The sequence below is a fragment of the Chlorocebus sabaeus genome, chromosome 22 (genome assembly GCF_047675955.1).
Source record: "Chlorocebus sabaeus isolate Y175 chromosome 22, mChlSab1.0.hap1, whole genome shotgun sequence".
Lineage (NCBI taxonomy): Eukaryota > Metazoa > Chordata > Mammalia > Primates > Cercopithecidae > Chlorocebus > Chlorocebus sabaeus.
Window position 1 is genome coordinate 86,349,646 of NC_132925.1, and position 19,901 is coordinate 86,369,546.

The 19,901-nt window shown below is 39.6% G+C and overlaps 2 protein-coding genes and 1 non-coding gene across 6 annotated transcripts in view; 2 read left to right on the forward strand and 1 right to left on the reverse strand.

The window, feature by feature from the left end:
* Window positions 1–19,901, reverse strand: part of CACNA1D (calcium voltage-gated channel subunit alpha1 D) — a 479,329-nt gene that overhangs the window by 408,669 nt on the left and 50,759 nt on the right. The window lies entirely within an intron of this gene.
* Window positions 10,287–11,850, forward strand: LOC103227760 (geranylgeranyl pyrophosphate synthase-like). Its single transcript, XM_038003789.2, is given in 1 exon segment — window positions 10,287–11,850. A coding segment is annotated over 1 exon segment (741 nt). The 5' UTR covers window positions 10,287–10,742; the 3' UTR covers window positions 11,484–11,850.
* Window positions 16,902–17,025, forward strand: LOC119626068 (small nucleolar RNA SNORA26). Its single transcript, XR_005242261.2, has one exon. It is a non-coding gene; the product is annotated as a small nucleolar RNA SNORA26 (small nucleolar RNA).

Below are 19,901 nucleotides of genomic sequence, written 5' to 3' on the forward strand. Positions count from 1 at the left end.
CTAAAAATACAAAATTAGCCAGACATGGTGGCACATGCCTGTAATCCCAGCTACCTGGGAGGCTGAGGCAGAAGAATCACCTGAACCTGGGAGGTGAAGGTTGCAGTGAGCCAAGATCACGCCATTGTACTCTAGGCAGGGCAACAAGAGCAAAACTCCCTCTCAAAAAAAAAAAAAAAAAAAAAAAAATATATATATATATATATATATAGAGAGAGAGAGAGAGTGGAATATTCACATAATGGAGTACTGCATAACAGTGAGAATAAATGGACTATAACTCTACATAAAATAAATTTGACTCTAATATAATGCTAAGCTTAAAAAATCAAAATACCAAAAATGTACTGTATTACATTTATCTGAAGTTCAAAAATGCAAAACTAAATAATACATTGTTTTGTGATCAATACTTATGTATTAAATCTATAAAGAAAATTTATCCCTGAGAGGTCTGAGAAAAAAGAAAAAAAGAAAAAAAAAGCAAATCTATTTAAAAAGTAAGGAAATGACAAATACAAAATTCATGATAGTGTCTCAATGGAGTGGGTAGAGAGAACGCAGAGAGATGAAATTAAGGAGAAATGTAAAGGTAGCTTTGACAGTATTGGTGATGTTTTATTTTTAAGTTGGATATTTGCTTCTCTGGTATTCATTTTATTATTAACCTTTATAACTTACATATGTTTATATATTTATACATAAATATATATGTGTTATAAGGGTTAATTATATATATGTATGTATCAAATATTTTATAATAATTATTTTATTTATTTTTCTCTTTTTTAAAAATTGAGACAGGGTCTTGCTCTGTCACTCAGGCTGGAGTGTGCAGTAGCTTGAATATGGCTCACTGCAGCCTGGAACTCCTGGACTCAAGCAATCCTCTCACCTCAGCTCCTGAGTAGCTGGGACTACAGGCACATGCCACCATGGCCAGCTAATTTTTTTAATTTTTTTGGTAGAGTTGGGGTCTCACTATGTTGCCCAGGCTGGTCCCAAACTCCTGGGCTCAAGCCATCCTCCTGCCTTGGCCTCCCAAAGTGTTAGGATTACAGGTATAAGCCACCCCACCCGGCCAATAATTATTTTAAAAGAAAAGAAAACCATGTTTCCTAACTAGACCTTATTTCTGTCTTTCCCTTAGGTATTTCAAGGTCCCTGAAAAGGGGAATTGCTCCTTTAGATTGGAAAACACAAACAGAAAACTTTATCCTAAGAAGACCCTCATTACCACAACCACCTCAGGCTGGTCCCAATCATAATTATAATATAGACAAAATCTGTTTTGAGAAAATCACTCTCCCTTAGGAGATGATACATAGAAAGGCACAGATACACTATGGAAGCAGAAGAGAAGACAGAAAGACACAAAAGATAGAAAGATACAGAAGTATTGCCAGGGAAGGCCACCATGTACTATCCTCTGCTAGAGAGACTCAAAAGAGCCTGCAATCTAGCTGTGGAAATGACAAGGTACAAAAACTATGTGCCATGAGAGCTTAGAGAGTGAGTTCTGTAAGACAGAGGTGATGGGAGAGATCAAGACTGACTGGGAAGGTGAAGGAAGGTGTCATAAAAGGAGAGGAAATTCCTTTCTTGACTGGCGCTTGACATCCCCGAATCCATCAGTAACTCACTAGATGATCCTGAGCAGACCAGTATGTATCTATACTTCAGGTTCCACCCTGTAGAGAGAGATAAAGTCCATCCGCTTTCAAGTGATGTTTGGGAGGAAATGATTGGTGACATGGAAAATTAAGAAAACACTTTATTGATATGATTTTTTTAAAGAGATACACCAAACACCAACACCTTGTCACCTTGTTCTCTAAATTCCTAGGAATCAGCAAAGCAACCCTAGGCTTTGCTAGAGCACAGCAGCTTTTGTGCAGTGTGAGGCATCCTGCCAAGGCTCCCAGGTTGGTCCCTGCCCCTGGCATATTGATGGCAGTAGGGATGACAGGGAGAGTATGCTTTTAGATCGGGATTCAAGGTATAACAGAGTACCTTGCACATACTGACTGATTAAATGCTTAACGAATGAATGAATGATCTCCAGCCAGCAATACAGTGTTCGGTGCATCCTTTAATACAAATTGCATGGGAGTGCAACACACCCAGATATATTAAAACCATAAGTAATATCTAAGAACTTAATTGATATATTTAATAGCTCAACATAAACATATGCAAAATGTACAGCAAATGTTTATATAAAGTACTTTGGGCCAGGCACAGTGGCTCACGCCTGTAATCCCAACACTTCGGGAGGCCGACGCGAGTGGATCACTTGAGGTCAAGAACTCAAGACCAGCATGGCCAATATGGTGAAACCCCGTCTCTACTAAAAATACAAAAAATTAACCAAGCGTGGTGGCACGCACCCGTAATCCCAGCTACTTGGGAGGCTGAGGCAGGAGAATCACTTGAGCTCAGGAAGCAGAGGTTGCAGTGAGCCGAGACTGCGCCACTACACTCCAGCCTGGGTGTCAGAGTGAGACTCGGTCTCAAAAAAAGAAAAAAAAAAAGGGTCTTCTTCTTGAAAACAGTGTATTTAATGTCTCATGAGTAATATTAATGTTCTCTTTCTGTTTTTTATTTAATTAGGTGGAGGTCAAATTAATCTTTCAATGCCAAATTTCAGAGATAACTCAGCAAAAAGTTCATCAAAACAGCCTTCTTTGTGTGACTTAAGGGACCTTGGAAACCTGGGTCATAGTGAAGGAATGCACCTCATGCACTGGGCCACTTCTCTGATGTTACCAGTTGCTTAGGATGTGACACTCTGACCCCACTGTGAAGTAAAACCTGAGCATTTCACTTTCCTGAAATGGCAGATGGCTCAAGGACTTAGATTTAACAAATGCAAGAGCACAAGGGATTGGAGTCTGATATAATGTCACATAAGGATTTCCAGTAGCCCTGGGGAAACATTGAGCTCTTTCTTCTCCAGATCAGCACATCTACTTTGTCACTCCACAGCTGACAATACAATTTGTATTTGAAAACCACGGGAGGGAAAATAAGTGATGCAAATTTCTCCTCATTCACCTGTTACATAAAGTTCAGATTTCATGGCTGAGAATTGAAGTTCTACTTAAAGATCCTCAAATCTGACAGTTGAGAAAGTAGCTCTCCTTTACATGACTTGTCTTGATCGCTAAGGTACCGCAAACACAGGCTGCTCAAGAGACCTGCCTGGTGCACACATCCTCTACTACCAGTAGAGACCTGAAGAAGACTCTAGTCGATTATGTTTCTTCCCCCTTACCAGTCCCCGCCAGTGGGCTATAGGGGCTGCACATTTCAAATACATTGTTTTCATTGTGGTAAAATATATATAACATAAAATTTACCATTTTATCATGTTAAATCACTTAGTGGCATCAATTGTAGTCACAATGTTATATAATCATCACCACCATTTCCAATTCCAAAATCTTTCATCATCTCAAACTGAAACTCTGTAACCATTAAGCAATAACAGCCCATACTCCCTTCTCTGTGTTCGAACCACTGCTCCACTGTCTGTGGATCTGCATACTTTAGGGACTCATATAAGTGGAATCAAGGCCAGGCACAGTGGCTCATGCCTGTAATCCCAGCACTTTGGAAGGCCAAGGTGGGCAGATCACCTGAGCTCAGGAGTTCAAGATCAGCCTAGGCAACATGGTGAGACACCATCTCTATTTTTAGAGGTGTGTATGGTGGTGCACACGTGTAGTCCCAGCTACTCAGGAGGCTGAAGTGGGAGAATCACTTAAGCCCGGGAGGTCAAAGCTGCAGTGAGCCATGATTGCACCACTGCACTCCAACCTGGATGACAGAGTGAGACCCTGCCTCAAAAAACAAACAAACAAACAAAAAAGCAGAATCACAATATATGTCCTTTTGTGTATCGCTTATTTCACTTAGCATATCTTCAAGGTTCATCCACATTGTAGCATATGTCAGCATTTCCCTCCTTTTTAAGGCTCAATGATATTCTATGGTATGTATGTAACAGATTTTATTTATCCATTCATCCATTACTAGTGACAGGTTTTCTACCTTTTGGCTATTATGAATAATGCTGTGAGCATTAGTGTAAAAATATCTATTCAAGTCCCTAGTCTTAATTCTTTTGGATATATACCCAGAAGTGGAATTGCTGGATCATTTGGTAATTCTATGTTCAATTTATTGAGAAATTGCCATACTATTTTCCCTCATTAGGTTTTGATTTGCATTTCCCAAATGACTATGATGTTGAGCATGTTTTCATGAGTTTATTGGGCATTTGTATAACCTCTTTGGAGAAATGTCTATTCAAGTACTTTGGCTATTTTTAACTGGGCTTTTTAATGTGTTGTAGGAGTTCCTTATATATTCTGGATATTAACCCCTTATCAATCAGAGATATGATTTGCAAACATTTTATTCCATTTTGTAGGTCATGTCACTCTCTTGATGGTATCCTTCATCCTTTGTCATTTTTTTGTTTGTTTGTTTGTTTGTTTGTTTGTTTTAGATATGGGCACTATATTTCTCAGGTTGGATTTGAAGCCCCGGGTTCAAGCAATCCTCCTGCCTCAGCCTCCTGACTAGTTGGGACTACAAGTGCACACCACCATGTCCAGCTTGTCCTTGGTCCTTTGAAGGACAAAAGTTTTTAAATTTAATAAAGTCCAAGTTATCTTTTTTCTTTTGTCACCTGTGCTTTTAACGTCATATTTAAGAAACTGTTGCCTAATCTAAGGTCATGAAGATTTATCCCTATGTTTTCTTCTAAGAGTTTTATAGTTTATTTCTGAAATTTAGGTCTTTGATCCATTTCGAGTTATTTTTGGTATATGGTGTTTAGTAAGGGTCCAACTTCACTTTCTTGCGTTTGGCCCATTTGGCCTAGTAAAGTAAAACTATCAAGTTTTACTTTATGTGTTTTGAAGCTAAGTTGTTTGTTTCATGCACATTTAGAATTGCTATGTATAGTTGGGGATAGAGGCTTTTATCATTATGTGATGTCCCTCTTTGTCCCTAGTAACTTTCTTTGCTCTGAAGGTTATGTTATCTAATACTGATATAGCCATTCTTGCTTTTTGTTGTAGTTGTTATTAATCCTTTTACTTTCAACCTACATTGTTGTGTTTGAAGTTAGTTTCTTGTACACAGAATATGGTTAGATCATTTATAAACTACACTCTGTCAATCTCTGCCTTTTAATTGTTGTACTTGGACCACTTACATTTAAAATAATTATTGATATTTTGAGGCTTAAGTCTGTCATTTTATTACTTGTTTTCTGTTTGTTCCCTCTCTTTGTTTTCTTTCTTTCTTTCTTTCTTTCTTTCTTTCTTTCTTTCTTTCTTTCTTTCTTTCTTTTCCTTTCTTTCCTTTCTTTCCTTCTTGTTTTTTGAGACAGTGCTTCATTCTGTCATCCAGGTTGGAGCACAATGGTGCAATCATAGCTCACTGCAGTCTTGACCTCCTGGGCTCAATCAATCCTCCCTCCTCCCACCTCAGCCCTCTGAGTAGCTGGGATTACAGGTGTGTGCCACTGTGCCCAGCTAACTTTCAAATTATTTGTAGAGACAGGGTCTCACTATGTTGCCCAGGCTGGTCTCAAACTTCTGGACTCAAGTGGTCCTCCTGCCTCGGCCTCCCAAAGTACAGGCATGAGCCACTGTGCCTAGCTTCCTCTGTTTCCTGTTACTCTGTTTCTTTGCTCTTGCTTCTTATGGGGCACATGAACAATTTTTAGAGTTTCATTTTTATTTATTTATAATGTTTTTAGTACATTGCTTTGTAAACCTTCTTATTGGTGGGTGTGTCATTTATCACAGTCTTCTGGTGTTGACATTTTTGAATCAAGTGAAATATAGAAAACTTACTTTCATTTAGGTCTCCTTCCCCTCACTGTTTTAAAATATAAATATTTCCTCTAGATACACTGAGTGCCATATCATATGGTGTTAAACTTGCTCTATTATGTTTACATCTATTTTCACTCATTTTGTTGTTCTTCTATCCTTTCTGATGTCTGAGCCTCCTGTTATTATTTTTATTGTAGAGCTTCCTTTAGCAACTCTTTAAGGGTAGATCCGCTAGCAACAAATTATCTTAGTTTTCCCTTGTTTGAGAATGTCTTTATTCCTGAAGGATAATTTCTTCAAATATGGAATTTGGGGTTCATGATTCTTTTCTTTCAGCACTTGAAAACTGTTGTGCCACTTCCCCATAATCCCCATGGTTTCAGGTGAGAAAACTGCTGTCTTTTAAATCAGTGTTCTCACACACACTGGGGCCTGTTGGGGGCTGGAGGGCAAGGAGAGGGAGAGCATTAGGACAAATACCCAATGCATGAGGGGCTTAAAACCTAGATGACAGGTTGATAGGTGCAGCAAACCACCATAGCACATGTATACCTGTTAACAAACCTGCCCGTTCTGCACGTGTATCCTGGAACTTAAAGTAAAATTTAAAAAATTAAATAAATAAATCCGTGTTCTCCATTGGAAATGTGTCCTTTCTTTTTGGCTGTTAATTTAACGTGTTTTTTATTTTTTAGTTTTTAGAAGTTTAATTATGTGTCTTGGAGTAGATTTCTTCGTGCTTATCTTATTGGGGTTTATTCATCAAATTTTGGACATTTGCAGCCATTATTCCTCCCAAATACTCTTTCAGCACTATTCTCTTTCTCCTCTCCTTATGGAACTCTGGTGATACACATGTTTCTTCTTTTGTTATTGTCTCACAGATCTCTAACCCTCTGTTTTTATTTGTTTGCTTGTTTGTTTTGGAGATGGAGTCTTGCTCTGTCGCCCAGTCTGGAGTGCAGTGGCGCCATCTCAACTCACTACAACCTCTACCTCCCGGGTTCAAGCAATTCTCCTGCCTCAGCCTCCCAAGTAGCTAGGATTACAGGCGCCCGCCACCACGCCCAGCTAATTTTTGTACTTTAGTAGAGATGGGATTTCACCATGTTGGCCAGACTGGTCTCGAACTCCTGACTTCAGGTGATCTTCCCACTTCGGCCTCCCAAAGTGCTGGGATTACAGGTGTGAGCCATTGCACTTGGCCCATTTTTTTTCAGCTGTTTTCTTTCTGCTGCTCAGACACAGTAAATTCTATTGATCCATCTTCAAATTTACTGATTCTGTCCTCAGTTTTCTCCACTCCACTACTGAGGCTATCCAGTAAGTTTTTTGTTTCAATTATTGGATTTTCAATTTCATAATTTCCATTTGTCTCTTTTTATAACTTTTATTTACTGATATTTTCTATCTTGCACTTGTTTCAAGAGAATTTGTAATTGATTACTGAAGCATTTTTTTTGATGGCTACTTTAAAATCCTTATCAAATAATTCCAACATCTGATTCATCTTGTCATCGGCATCAGTCGTCTTTCCTCATTCAAACTGTGGTTTTCCTGGTTCCTGGTAGAATTAATGATTTGTTTTTATCACTGGACATTATGATTATTATGCTAGAAGACTCTAGATTATATTTAAATATTCTATTTTAGCAGACTGTCACTCTGCTTAGATTTAGCCTATAAGTTCTGGCCTACTTTGTGGGCTTGTTGTTCCAATGACAGTTGAGTTTTGAGAGCCCTTGCAATGTTATTCTGGTCTGTTTTGTTCTTCTGGTGATGATAGGGTTCCTGCTCATTCCTGCTGATGCCATCTGCAGGGGCTGAAGGTGATTCTTTTAGCCACCTGCTAGTGCTTGGTGGTTTTCTGGCAGTAGGGGTTATAGCAAAAGCCACTAGGCTTGGGTCTCCTTATGCCAGTGGGTAGAGAGCAGGGTGACACGAGGATTCACCGTGGCTCTGCCACTGTGGACAGATCGGACTGCCTGCCAATGCTCTGGTTGTGGAGCGGTGTCTTGGATGGCTTGGAATTTTGCTGCCACCACCGTTGCCAACAGATTGTACTGTCTACTGGCCTGTGGTGTGAAACAGGGGTTTTAGTTCCCCACTAGGTCTCTGTTGGGCTTCCCCTCTCCTGGTTCTTTGGCCAGAGAGAGCAGGCTTTCCTTAGGTTCTTATGCCTATGCCTGTGGGTAGTTTCAGACTACAGGCCTCTCCGGCATCCAGGCCAGGGGCATATGCAAGACAAAAAGAAAACCCAGAAAACTCAGCATGTTGTCGTTCCTCATATCCTGGGGTTTCCTACTACTCTGTCATCTTTCTAGCTTTCAGAGACCTTTTATAATTGTCTGTTCCAATATTTCCAAGAGGTTTCATTGTATTTAGAGGGGAAAAGTAGTCAAAAGTAAGTCTATTCCATCTTGTTTCAGAACCAGCAGCACAAATCAATTTTAATAAATTCGTATTATCAAGATATCACCTCTCAATTATGTAAAGAATTTACAGGGCCAAGTGTGGTGACTCACACCTGTAATCCCAGCACTTTGGGAGACCCAAACAGGAAGATCACTTGAGCCCAGGAGTTCAAGACCAGCCTGGGCAACAAGCCTGGCTTAAAATTTTAATGTAACCATATATAGAAGAGTCTAGTAAATCTTTGAAATGTTCACATGATTTTGACAGGGTTTTATCACATATGTAGACAATATATAAAATGTAAAATAAAACTTAAAATTCAGTCTTATTCATTAATAAGACAATAGATATTGACAGATTTTATGTTTTTTTAACTTTAAAGGAAGGTTCTCTTGTCTGAGAGAAAGGAGACATTAGGAGAGCCTCAAAAGACGGAAAACAGAAACAAGTTAGTTTAACATATTAAAAAATTCATCTTTATGAAATAAAGTATCTGCTGTACCTTCTGCCAGTAAACCCCAGAGGTCTGACTACATAGGAGTAAAGATACACAAGGTAAAAATCAAACTGAATTCCAAATGACTGCCCTAAATTCCAAAGCTGCAAGGCTATTTCAAAGAAATGGTAGAAGTCTTCCTGCTTTCTCACAGAGAAAGTGTATATCTAACCCCTAAGAAGTCCTGGATGGCCTGGAGCTGTCATAATGACTGCTGACCATGTTATACAAAAGATATGGCTGGGAAATGGTGGTGGAGATTGGGGGGAATCCTTGGGGAAGATGACAAGGAAGAAGAAATAAGGAGACCAGTAATTGATCTTCTGCAGGCTGACCCCATCTGCTAAAGTTAGTATGCCTGAGTGATGAAAAGGACTGACTCACCAGGAGAATGATAAATAGCAACAATCACAGGCATTTCCAGAGTATTGATTTCCTTGAGACTTCCACAGGTTCTTGTATAAATAATTTCATTTATAACCAAGTAGTTCCTATGATGAGTGTGAGGAATCTCCTGTATGAGTCTGTGGTATCCCTTATATTTCATAGAAGAAGAAACTGAAGAGAGAAGGGATATGGCTTCCTAATGACCACATGGGACTTACACCAAACAGGTGGGCTCTCGAGGATGCTAGAACCATGGTTCCAGACTACATGGATGATCCATAGTTAAGTCACTGGGTGCTTCCAATCGACATGCAAATCTAATTAAGTCTAAATAATTATGGTTAATATAATTTTCGCTAATACAATTTTATATCTGAAGGCAAATGTCAAAATAGTTTTGAAATAAATAATATGTAATATAAAATGGTAATCTAATAATGATAAAAAAATTGAGCATATCTATATTGTTCACTAAATGCCAGACACTATTCTAAGTGCTTTACATGTATTTCCTCACTTAATCCTCACAACCACCCTTTGATGAAGGTATTATTATTAACTCCATCCTTCAAAGGACAAAACTGAGGCAGAGAAGTTAATTACCAAGGTCGCACCATTGATAAGGGAAGGAGCTGAGATTCAAACCTGGGCAGTCTGCCACCAGAATCTTAACCACCATTCCACACTGCCTCTCAGTACTATTACTAATAATAATCCAAAGTGAGATTCCTGGAGTATATCTACAAAATTGAGAATGCCAGGGCTCAGGTGTAGTGGCTCACACCTGTAATCCCAACACTTTGGGAGGCTGAAGCAGGAGAATCACTTGAGGCCAAGAGTGTGAGACCAGCCTGGGCAACATAGCAAGACCTCATCTCTACAAAAAATATAAAAAATTAGCTGGTGTTGTGGCACATGCCTGTAGTCCTAGCTGTTTGAGAGGCTGAAGTAGAAGGATTGCTTGAGCCCAAGATTCAAGGTTGCAGTGAGCTGTGATCAGGCCATATTGCACTCCACCCTGGGCAACAGAGTTAGACTCTGTCAAGAAAGAAAGAGAGTAAGAGAGAGAGGGAGAGAGAGAAAGAAAGAAAGAAAGAAAGAGAGAGGGAGAAAGAGAAAGAAAGAGAAAGAGAGAGAGGAGCAAGAGAAGTAAAACATAATTTTTTTTATTTTACTTGAAAGAAAATTGATTTCGGTGACCGGGATGGCGCATTTTCTTGCACCGAGTAATGCGGTGTCGCTGGCGGCTGAGGAGGGCGGAGAGTTGTGTGGTGAAGTAGTGGGAGGGTTTCATGTAGGCATCGGGAAGAGCCTAAGCCCACACTATAAAATAGGAAGTTAATGCGGGGTACAGCTACTCCCGGACCGGCGGCGTGAAAGTCGTGATATCATCGTTGAACTATTGGCTTTGAAGTTTAAATCCAATGGAGAAGACTCAAGAAACAGTCCAAAGAATTCTTCTAGAACCGTATAAATACTTACTTCAGTTACCAGGTAAACAAGTGTGAACCAAACTTTCACAGGCATTTAATCATTGGCTGAAAGTTCCAGAGGACAAGCTACAGATTATTATTGAAGTGACAGAAATGTTGCATAATGCCAGTTTACTCATCGATGATATTGAAGACAACTCAAAACTCCGACGTGGCTTTCCAGTGGCCCACAGCATCTATGGAATCCCGTCTGTCATCAATTCTGCAAATTACGTATATTTCCTTGGCTTGGAGAAAGTCTTAACCCTTGATCACCCAGATGCAGTGAAGCTTTTTACCCGCCAGCTTTTGGAACTCCATCAGGGACAAGGCCTAGATATTTACTGGAGGGATAATTACACTTGTCCCACTGAAGAAGAATATAAAGCTATGGTGCTGCAGAAAACAGGTGGACTGTTTGGATTAGCAGTAGGTCTCATGCAATTGTTCTCTGATTACAAGGAAGATTTAAAACCACTTCTTAATACACTTGGGCTCTTTTTCCAAATTAGGGATGATTATGCTAATCTGCACTCCAAAGAATATAGTGAAAACAAAAGTTTTTGTGAAGATCTAACAGAGGGAAAGTTCTCATTTCCTACTATTCATGCTATTTGATCGAGGCCTGAAAGTACCCAGGTGCAGAATATCTTGCGCCAGAAAACAGAAAACATAGATATTAAAAAATACTGTGTACATTATCTTGAGGATGTAGGTTCTTTTGAATACACTCGTAATACTCTTAGAGAGCTTGAATCTAAAGCCTATAAACAGACTGACGCACGTGGTGGGAACCCTGAGCTAGTAGCCCTAATAAAGCACTTAAGTAAGATGTTCAAAGAAGAAAATGAATAATGTTAAGCCATTCTTGATTGGGCCTCATAGCTTATTTTAGTCAATTTTTTTGTCTTTTAGCCTTAACCACCTTTTAAAAAATTTGTTATTCTCCAGAAACAGAATAAATAGGTGAATAGGGGTGATGCAAGTGAATTCGTTTTCATTTAGAAGCCCCTCTGTACAGATAATCAAAATTCAAAGTTGAAAGAATCAAAAGAAGCCACAGTTATGTAGGTCTGATTTGAATGTCATAATTGCAGTGACAGGACATTACCACCAGCTCTACCCTACTATCATCAATGTTGTGTTTATTCCGTCAATAAAAAAGACTCGCTTCCAGGAAAAAAGAAAAAAAGAAAAAAGAAAAAAAGAAAAAAAAAAAAAAGAAAATTGATTTCATGTTTGAATTTGAAGAAAAATACATTCAGATTTTAGAGACTTAAAAAAATGAGGGAAGGCCAGGTGCGGTGGCCCACACCTGTAATCCCAGCACTTTGGGAGGCCAAGACAGGTAGATCACGAGGTCAAGAGATCAAGACCATCCTGGCCAACATGGTGAAACCCCGTCTCTACTAAAAATACAAAAATTAGCTGGGCGTGGTGGTGCATGCCTGTAGTCCCAGCTTACTCAGAAGGCTTAAGCAGGAGAATAGTTTGAACCCAGGAGGCGGAGGTTGAAGTGAACTGAGATCCCGCCACTACACTCCAGCCTGGTGACACAGTAAGATTCCATCTCAAAAAAAAAAAAAAGAGGACATTTTGGAAATTTTGGGGGCGATCAATGGTGATGTATATCTTAATAGGAGTTTGAGTTATGTGGGTGTATGCATTGTCAAAACTCAGTGAGTATACATTTCAAATAAGTTTATTTCATTTTATGTAAGTTTTACATCAAAAGAAAACAACAGGCCAGACAGGGTGGCTCATACCTGTAATCCTAGCACTTTGGGAGGCCAAGGCAGGAGGATCGCTTGAGCTCAGGAGTTTGAGACTAGCCTGGGCAACATAGCAAAACTGCATCTCTACAAAATATACAAAAATTAGCCAGGTATGGTGGTGCACACCAGTGGTCCCAGCTACTTGGGAGGCTGAGGAGGGCAGATCACTTGAGCCCAGGAGGTAGATGCTGCAGTTAGCCATGATAGCTCCACTGCACTTCAGCCTGGGCAAAAGCAAAACCCTGTCTCAAAAAAAAAAAAAGAAAAGAAAAACTCAATATTGAACTCTAGTTAATGGTATTAGAGTACAGAAGTAATGAGGGGGAGGTATACAAATATCTGTCATTTACTTTTAAACGCATCCAGAAATAAGATGGATTAATAGGTGGATGAAGGGATGGATAGATGGCCACATATGGCATATGGAAAAAAGCAAATATAGTAATATATTAATGATAAAAGTCTTGCTAAGCATTTTTGTAATCACTACCCAGGTCAAGAAATAAGAGTTTAGCCAGCCACCCGAGAAACTCCACCATATACACCATACTAACCACAACCTTTCCCAGCCCTCCAACAGCACATTAATCACTTTTCTTATGCTACTTTATTGTTTTATCACCTAAGTGTGCATTTCATTTGCTCCCTTTTTTTAACGTGGTATATCCCCCTCAGTCTCTTTCTTTCTCTCACAACGTATGTATTGAAGGACAGAGGCTGTATTCTATGCAGAGTTTCCTGCAATCTGGGCTTCAATGACTGCATACGCATGGTGCAGTTCAGCATGTTCCTCTATCCTCTGTATTTCCTGAAAATTGGCAGCTAAATCCGAAGGATTGATGAGTCTTAGATTCCATTCCTCTGGCAAAATTAAGTGGTGGTGTTTCTTTCATTAAGAGGTACATCATGCCTGCTTTTCACTTTTTTTTTTTTTTTTTTTTTAATGTCAGCTCAATGCCTAGGTTCACTGATCCATTTGGGATAGTTAGGATGGTGTCATTCTAATTCTATCCTACTGTTTTTATTTTTTAGCTGGAATAATTTTACAAAGAGATGCTTCCCCTCATCTACTATTTGATTACCTAGTTGTACAGTTCATAAAGAAAAGGCAAGGTAAATCGTTGGTTCTCTGTTTTTATTTACACCATTTCCACAATGATGAATTGTTTATCTGTCATCTTCAGAATGCAATCAATTCATTTTCTTTTTAAAGATTATTATGGGCCAGACAAGGTGGCTCATGTCTATAATCCCAGCACTTTGGGAGGACAAGACGGGCAGATCACTTGAGGCCAGGAGTTCAAGACCAGCCTGGCCAATATGGTGAAACTCAGTCTCTACTAATAATACAAAAATTAGCCAAGCATTGTGGCATACGCCTGTAATCCCAGCTACTTGGGTGGCTGAGGCAGGAGAATCGCTTGGACCCAGGAGGCGGAGGTTGCAGTGAGCCAAAATGGTGCCACTGCACTACAGCCTGGGCAATAGAAAAATAAAAAACAGGCCAGGTGCAGTGGTTCACACCTATAATCCCAGCACTTTGGGAGGCCAAGGTGGGTGGATCACCTGAGGTCAGGAGTTTGAGACCAGCCTGGCCAGCATAGCAAAACCCCATCTCTACTAAAAATACAAAATTAGCTGGGTGTGGTGGCTCATGCCTGTAATCCCAGCTACTCGGGAGGCTGAGGTAGGAGAAGCGCTTGAACCCGGGAGGCAGAAGTTGCAATGAGCCAAGGTCGTGCTATTGCACTCCAGTTGGGGAAACAAGAGCAAAACTCCATCTCAAAAATAAATAAATAAATAAATAAATAAGAAAAATTCTAAAAATAAAATAAAGATTATTATGAACTCATGGATTTTAAAATATTTAAACATTATCCTTATTAAGGCAGAAATTGTTTCCTTTTTAACCTGTGAGAGGTTCTTCAAAATGGCCCCTGAAATGCCAGGTGCAGAGCTCACACCAGTAGGGTCAGCACTTTGGGAGGCCAAGGTGGGAACATCACTTGAGCCCAAGAGTTTGAGACCAGCCTGGGCAACATAGTGAGACCCTCTCTCTTCAAAAAAATTTTAAGAACCTTCTGCCCACAACTCTAGTAGTCTTTGATAACTTCTCTACTGTGTGGTAGGTCAAGATATTCCCGTTCGTCTTGTACATTTCCTATTCCAGATTTGGAATCAGCCATTTCTCCAAGCAGCCCAGGTTTGCTTTAGCGGAACATGGTATTTCAAGACCATAATCTCGGCATTATGGCTGCTTGCCCATTGTTACTAGGCACTTCCATACCAAGAATCCTAGTTCTCAAGGACCCAGAGGATGACAGGATTGGAATATCCCATCATTTGTGCTAACCTATAAGGATCATGCGGCAATTTCAGAATAACAATAACAATAATGCCACCACATATTTTGACTAAACGGTTTAAAATATTTTTCTCAGGCTAACTTCATTCTCTCCCCCTTTTTAATGGTCATGCTAGATCTATCTGGACAGTCTATAAAACCTTTATATACAATAATTTCCTCTTTAAACTCTCGTTTAGTCTTAGTTCTATAAGCAACCATGTATTTCATGCTCATCACTTCTTGTGTCAATGTTTCTCCAGTTGTTTTGGTGGACTTGATCTCAAGTAGATGCTTTAATAAAAGCCCGTGAGAACAAGAGGTCCATAGTTCTTGCATGTTGATCACATTTTGTGTCAATCTTACTGGATAGAAGGTCTTTCCCTCACACTTGATATCCTTGGGTATCTGAAGTATGTTATCCCATTTTATTTTGGCATAAATCTATTCTGTCAAAAAATCTGATAATAATCTAATTTTCTTTTCTTCCTAAGTCACATGCCATTTGTGTCTAAATGCTTACAGAAATTTTTTGAAAGCCAAATATATTGCTAAAAAAGAGAAATGTTTATTTTCCTTTCAAGTCCAATAATTTTTCTAGAATATGTCCTAAAATACGTTCTAGAATAGCACTGGGTCAATATGTTTAGGTACATGGTGTGCTTTTTCAATCTGTATTTCAAAATACTTCAGGAAATATTTCAGGAAAGTATTTTTTATTTTTCTTTCATTTTTTCTTTTTTCTTTTTTTCTTTTTTTTTTTTCTTTTTGAGACAAAGTCTGGCTCTGTTACTCAGGCTGGAATGCAGTGGTGCAATCTCAGCTCACTGCAGCCTCGACCTCCCAGGCTCAAGCCATCCTCCCACCTCAGCCTCCTGAGTAGCTGGGACTACAGGCACACACCACAACACCCAGGTAATTTCTTTTTAATGTTTAAATTTTTTGTAGAGACAGGGTCTCACTATGTTGCCCAAGCTGGTCTCAAACTCCTGGGCTCAAGTGATGCACTCGCCTCGTGCCTCAGCCTCCCAAAGTGCTGGGATTACAGGTGTGAGCCATTGCCCTGGCCAGGCAAGTTTTCTTGACTTTCAGTTCTAGTACTCATTCTATTCCCTTTCTTTGGTCTTCTTTCGCTTCAGGGACTCTATCCATATTCCAGATCTTTCTGATCTGTATTTGTCACTCTTCTTCGTGTTTTTTGTCATTTCTTTGAACTTATACTTCTTTTTGCTTTCTCTTGTGTCTATTTGCTCTAGAGTTTCTTCTGGTTTGGTTGTCGTTTTTAAAATGATTTTTTTTCTTTTCATTTCTACTTATTTCTTGAATTCTGTCGCCCTATTTGTAAGTTTTTCTAATTCTGATGAATAATGCTCTTTCATGTCTTTTACCTGTTTCTTAATGTCTTTTAGTTCTTTCAGATAGTATGTCACTATATTTAACTTTCTTTTTCAATGTGTCTTTCTGGGTTGCTTTCATTGTCTATACTCCCTTAATTTTTGCATAAAAATACTGAGACCCAGTGTTACTCCTCCAAGTTCACTTTTCAAAGTATGAAAAACAATGTAATTTTAAACATAAATTTGCATTCTAATGTTTCCTTTGTTGAAAGGTGGCAGAAGCAATTCCCAAAACCAACCAGTCAACATTAGACTACGAACTTCCAAAGGTAGGCCACCTTGCTCCAGAGACTGGAAGTTTCTTTCAGGTAACTGCTTTCCCTTTTATATCTCAAAAGCAAATGAACTATCAATTTAGTCAGAAGACACTGCACCAAACAACACTCTCTCAAAAAGTCGTAATGAGTCTTATTTCGTTTCTTCTGTAGTGTCAGTTCAGCTTCTGCTTTTGAGATTCTCCCTACAGAAAAGAAACATCTCTGACTCCTTTGTGTAAATCAAAGACAGACATCAATGACATATTGAATTAATATGAAAGAGCATTTTAAATGCAGACACCATCCAACACTATCACTGAGCATAAAACTTTGTCTTCATTGAAATATTTGATCAATTGTTTGATGTCAAGCAGAATTTTTTTAATTAGATATTTGTCCCTCCTCACATAAAACGACTGATTACTCTCTTTACAGAAGAATGAATTTAACAGTTTCCTACCAATAAAACAGAACTTTGCCCTCAAAATGTTTTAACCATTTGAACTTTAAAATGCAAGTTCACAGTTCTTTAAGAGACTAACACAGAAAGCTAAAGTAATTATCCATAGAACCCGGAGATGAGATTGTAAAACTCCTCTGTAGATCCTGTCTGGAGTCACAGCTTAACCAGAAAAAAAAATTTATCACAATTTAAGCACCTTTGTGATAATTGTATATAGTTCATAGAACAAGTGAGACATTTAAGTTTCCTCTGCTTAAAAGGTCATTTAAGCTGAGCATGATGGTGCACACCTGTAGTCTGAGCTACTTGGGAGGCTAAGGTGGGAGAATCACTTGAGCCTTAGGAGTTCAAGACTTTAGTGAGCTATGATTGCATCACTGCACTCCAGACTGGGTGACAGAGCAAGACGCTGTCTCTAAAATAATTAATTAATTAATTAAATCAAAGTCTTAGTGTACCATGAAGACCACTATCCTGCCTGAAACCCTTCCATGGCCCCCTTTGTCTTACAGGATGAAAGTCAAGTTGCTTGAATGTCCCATCCCTTGGTGACCTGGCACTTAGCCTCATCTCTGTCAAACATTCATTTAACAAAGATGACTTGCCCTCAGCCCAAAAAGATGAGATCAGAGGGCTGGAGATCCCTTACATGTGCCACAATCTCTCACACATCCATGCCTTTGTACACTGTTCCCTCCATGGACCTGCCCTTCCACCACTCCTCCTAATTGTAAATGCCCAGGCCAAAGGCAGTTCATCTGGTAGCCTCTGAGGAGGTGGCTGGGGGTGGGATACTGGCTGGAAAGAAGTAAAAAGGAACTTTCTGTGTTGATGAAAATGACTATGATTTATATCTCTATTGAGGTGGTGTCAATACGGATGTATACAATTGTCAAAATTGATTGAGCTATATCACAATATGTGCGTTTTATTTAAATTTTTTAAAATGTTAGGCAATAAAAGTCAATTCAAAAGCATCATTTTTGCTGGGTGCAGTGACTCACAACTGTAATCCCAGCAATTTGGGAGGCCAAGGCAGCAGATCACCTGAGGTCAGGAGTTCAAGACCAGCCTAGCCAACATGGCAAAACTCCATGTCTAGTAAAAATACAAAAATCAGATGGGCATAGTGGCAGGTGCCTATAATCCCAGTCACTCAGGAGGTTGAGGCAGAAGAAGTGCTTGAACCCAGGAAGCAGAGGTTGCAGTGAGCCAAAATCACACCACTGCCCTCCAGTCTGGGCAACAGAGCGAGGCTCCATCTCAAAAAAAAAAAATTATTTTTCATTAGAAGCTCTCCCTACCTCTAACTCGGGCTGATTTGGATATCCCCTCTGTGCTCCCATAACACTTTATGAATACTTCTATATCAAGACTTAGAAACGTATCTTACTGTACATACATAACTATTAAATTTATTTGTCTACCTCACCAGACTATAAACTTTAGAGAGGAAATGGTTTGGATGAGTGTCCCTGCCCAAATCTCATGTCAATTTTAATTCCCAGTGTTGGAGGTGATTGGATCAGGTGGATTTTCCTCTTGGTGCTGTTCTCGTGGTAGTGAGTTCTCATGAGATCTGGTTATTGAAAAGTGTGCAGCACCTCCCCTTCCTGCTTTCTCTTTCTCCTGTTCTAGCCGTGTGAAGTGTTGACTTCCCCTTTGCCTTCTACCATGATTGTAAGTTTCCTGAGAGCTCCCCAAAAGCCAAGCATCATGCTTCCTATACAGCCTGCAGAACCATGAGCCAAGTAAACCTCTTTTCTTTACAAATTACGCAGTCTCAGGTATTTCCTTATAGTAGTGCAAGAACGGACTGATACAAAGAGCAAAGACCAGGTCTTAGTTTCATTTCTCCAACACTACCATTTTTGTAGCATCTTCAATGAAAATCATGCAGTAAACATCTATTAAACTAATCAAAATGAAATTTAATGATAGGAAAAAGATGATCGTGGTGACAAGGGGAAGGCAGGAAGGTTTCTGAGGTTGTCACAACCCATAAAAATGACAACACAGGCTGGGCGCGGTGGCTCATGCCCGTAATCCCAGCACTTTGGGAGGCTGAGGCAGGCAGATCACTTGAGGTCAGGATTTCAAGACCAGCATGGCCAACATGGTGAAACTCCATCCCCACTAAAAATACAAAAATTAGTCAGGTGTGGTGGCGGGTGCCTGTACTCCCAGCTACTCGGCAGGCTGAAGCAGGAGAATAGCTTGAACCCAGGAGGCAGAAGTCGCAGTGAGCTGAGATCGTGCCACTGCACTCCAGCCTGGGCGACAGAGCGAGACTCTGTCTCAAAAACCAAAAAAAAAAAAAAAAAAAAAAAAAAATGACAACACAGTAAAATGTAATTATCAGCTACAACTGGAATCAGCTTACAAACTATTCCCTCCCTTTGGCTACCATCTTTCATCCCTAGACACACATATATGAGCTCTTACCATCACCTTCTTTACTGCTCCTTTTAAAGAGTTTACACCAAGATTTACGTTTGGGACTGCAGGAGAACACTCTCCCAGTGTGAAGTGAAAATTGTCTCTTTATTCTCCTCTCACTCCAATAGAGGGTTCTGAACAGAGGCATTTAGAAGCCATTCCCACAGTGAACTTATGTCCCATAAATGATCAGCACGAAGGATGGCAAATCGATTTTCTAGGAAAGGTTTCCCTTGCTTCTTGTTTAGGAAATTCAACTCTAATCTCTTCAAAACACATGTCTAAGTGAGGTTTATCATCCCTATAATTAACTTAATTTAGATAAATATTAGTCTCCAGAAATTTTACATTATAAACTTGGCTATGGTTGAATACTCCAGGAAGGCCCTAATGTGCTACAGAAATCAATGAAATGTTAACAAGCATTGACAGCTTAGCAGGTGCTGCAGAGGAGAGTAGAATCCAAAAAAGGATTGTGCTACCCAGGCATCTCTGTCCCTTCAAGGTTATCATCTTGCCACTCATCCACCTACATTAACCGACCTAGAGGCACAGCTGGAGCCTGAGTTAATCGTGAAATTCCTCCCCATAGTAAACC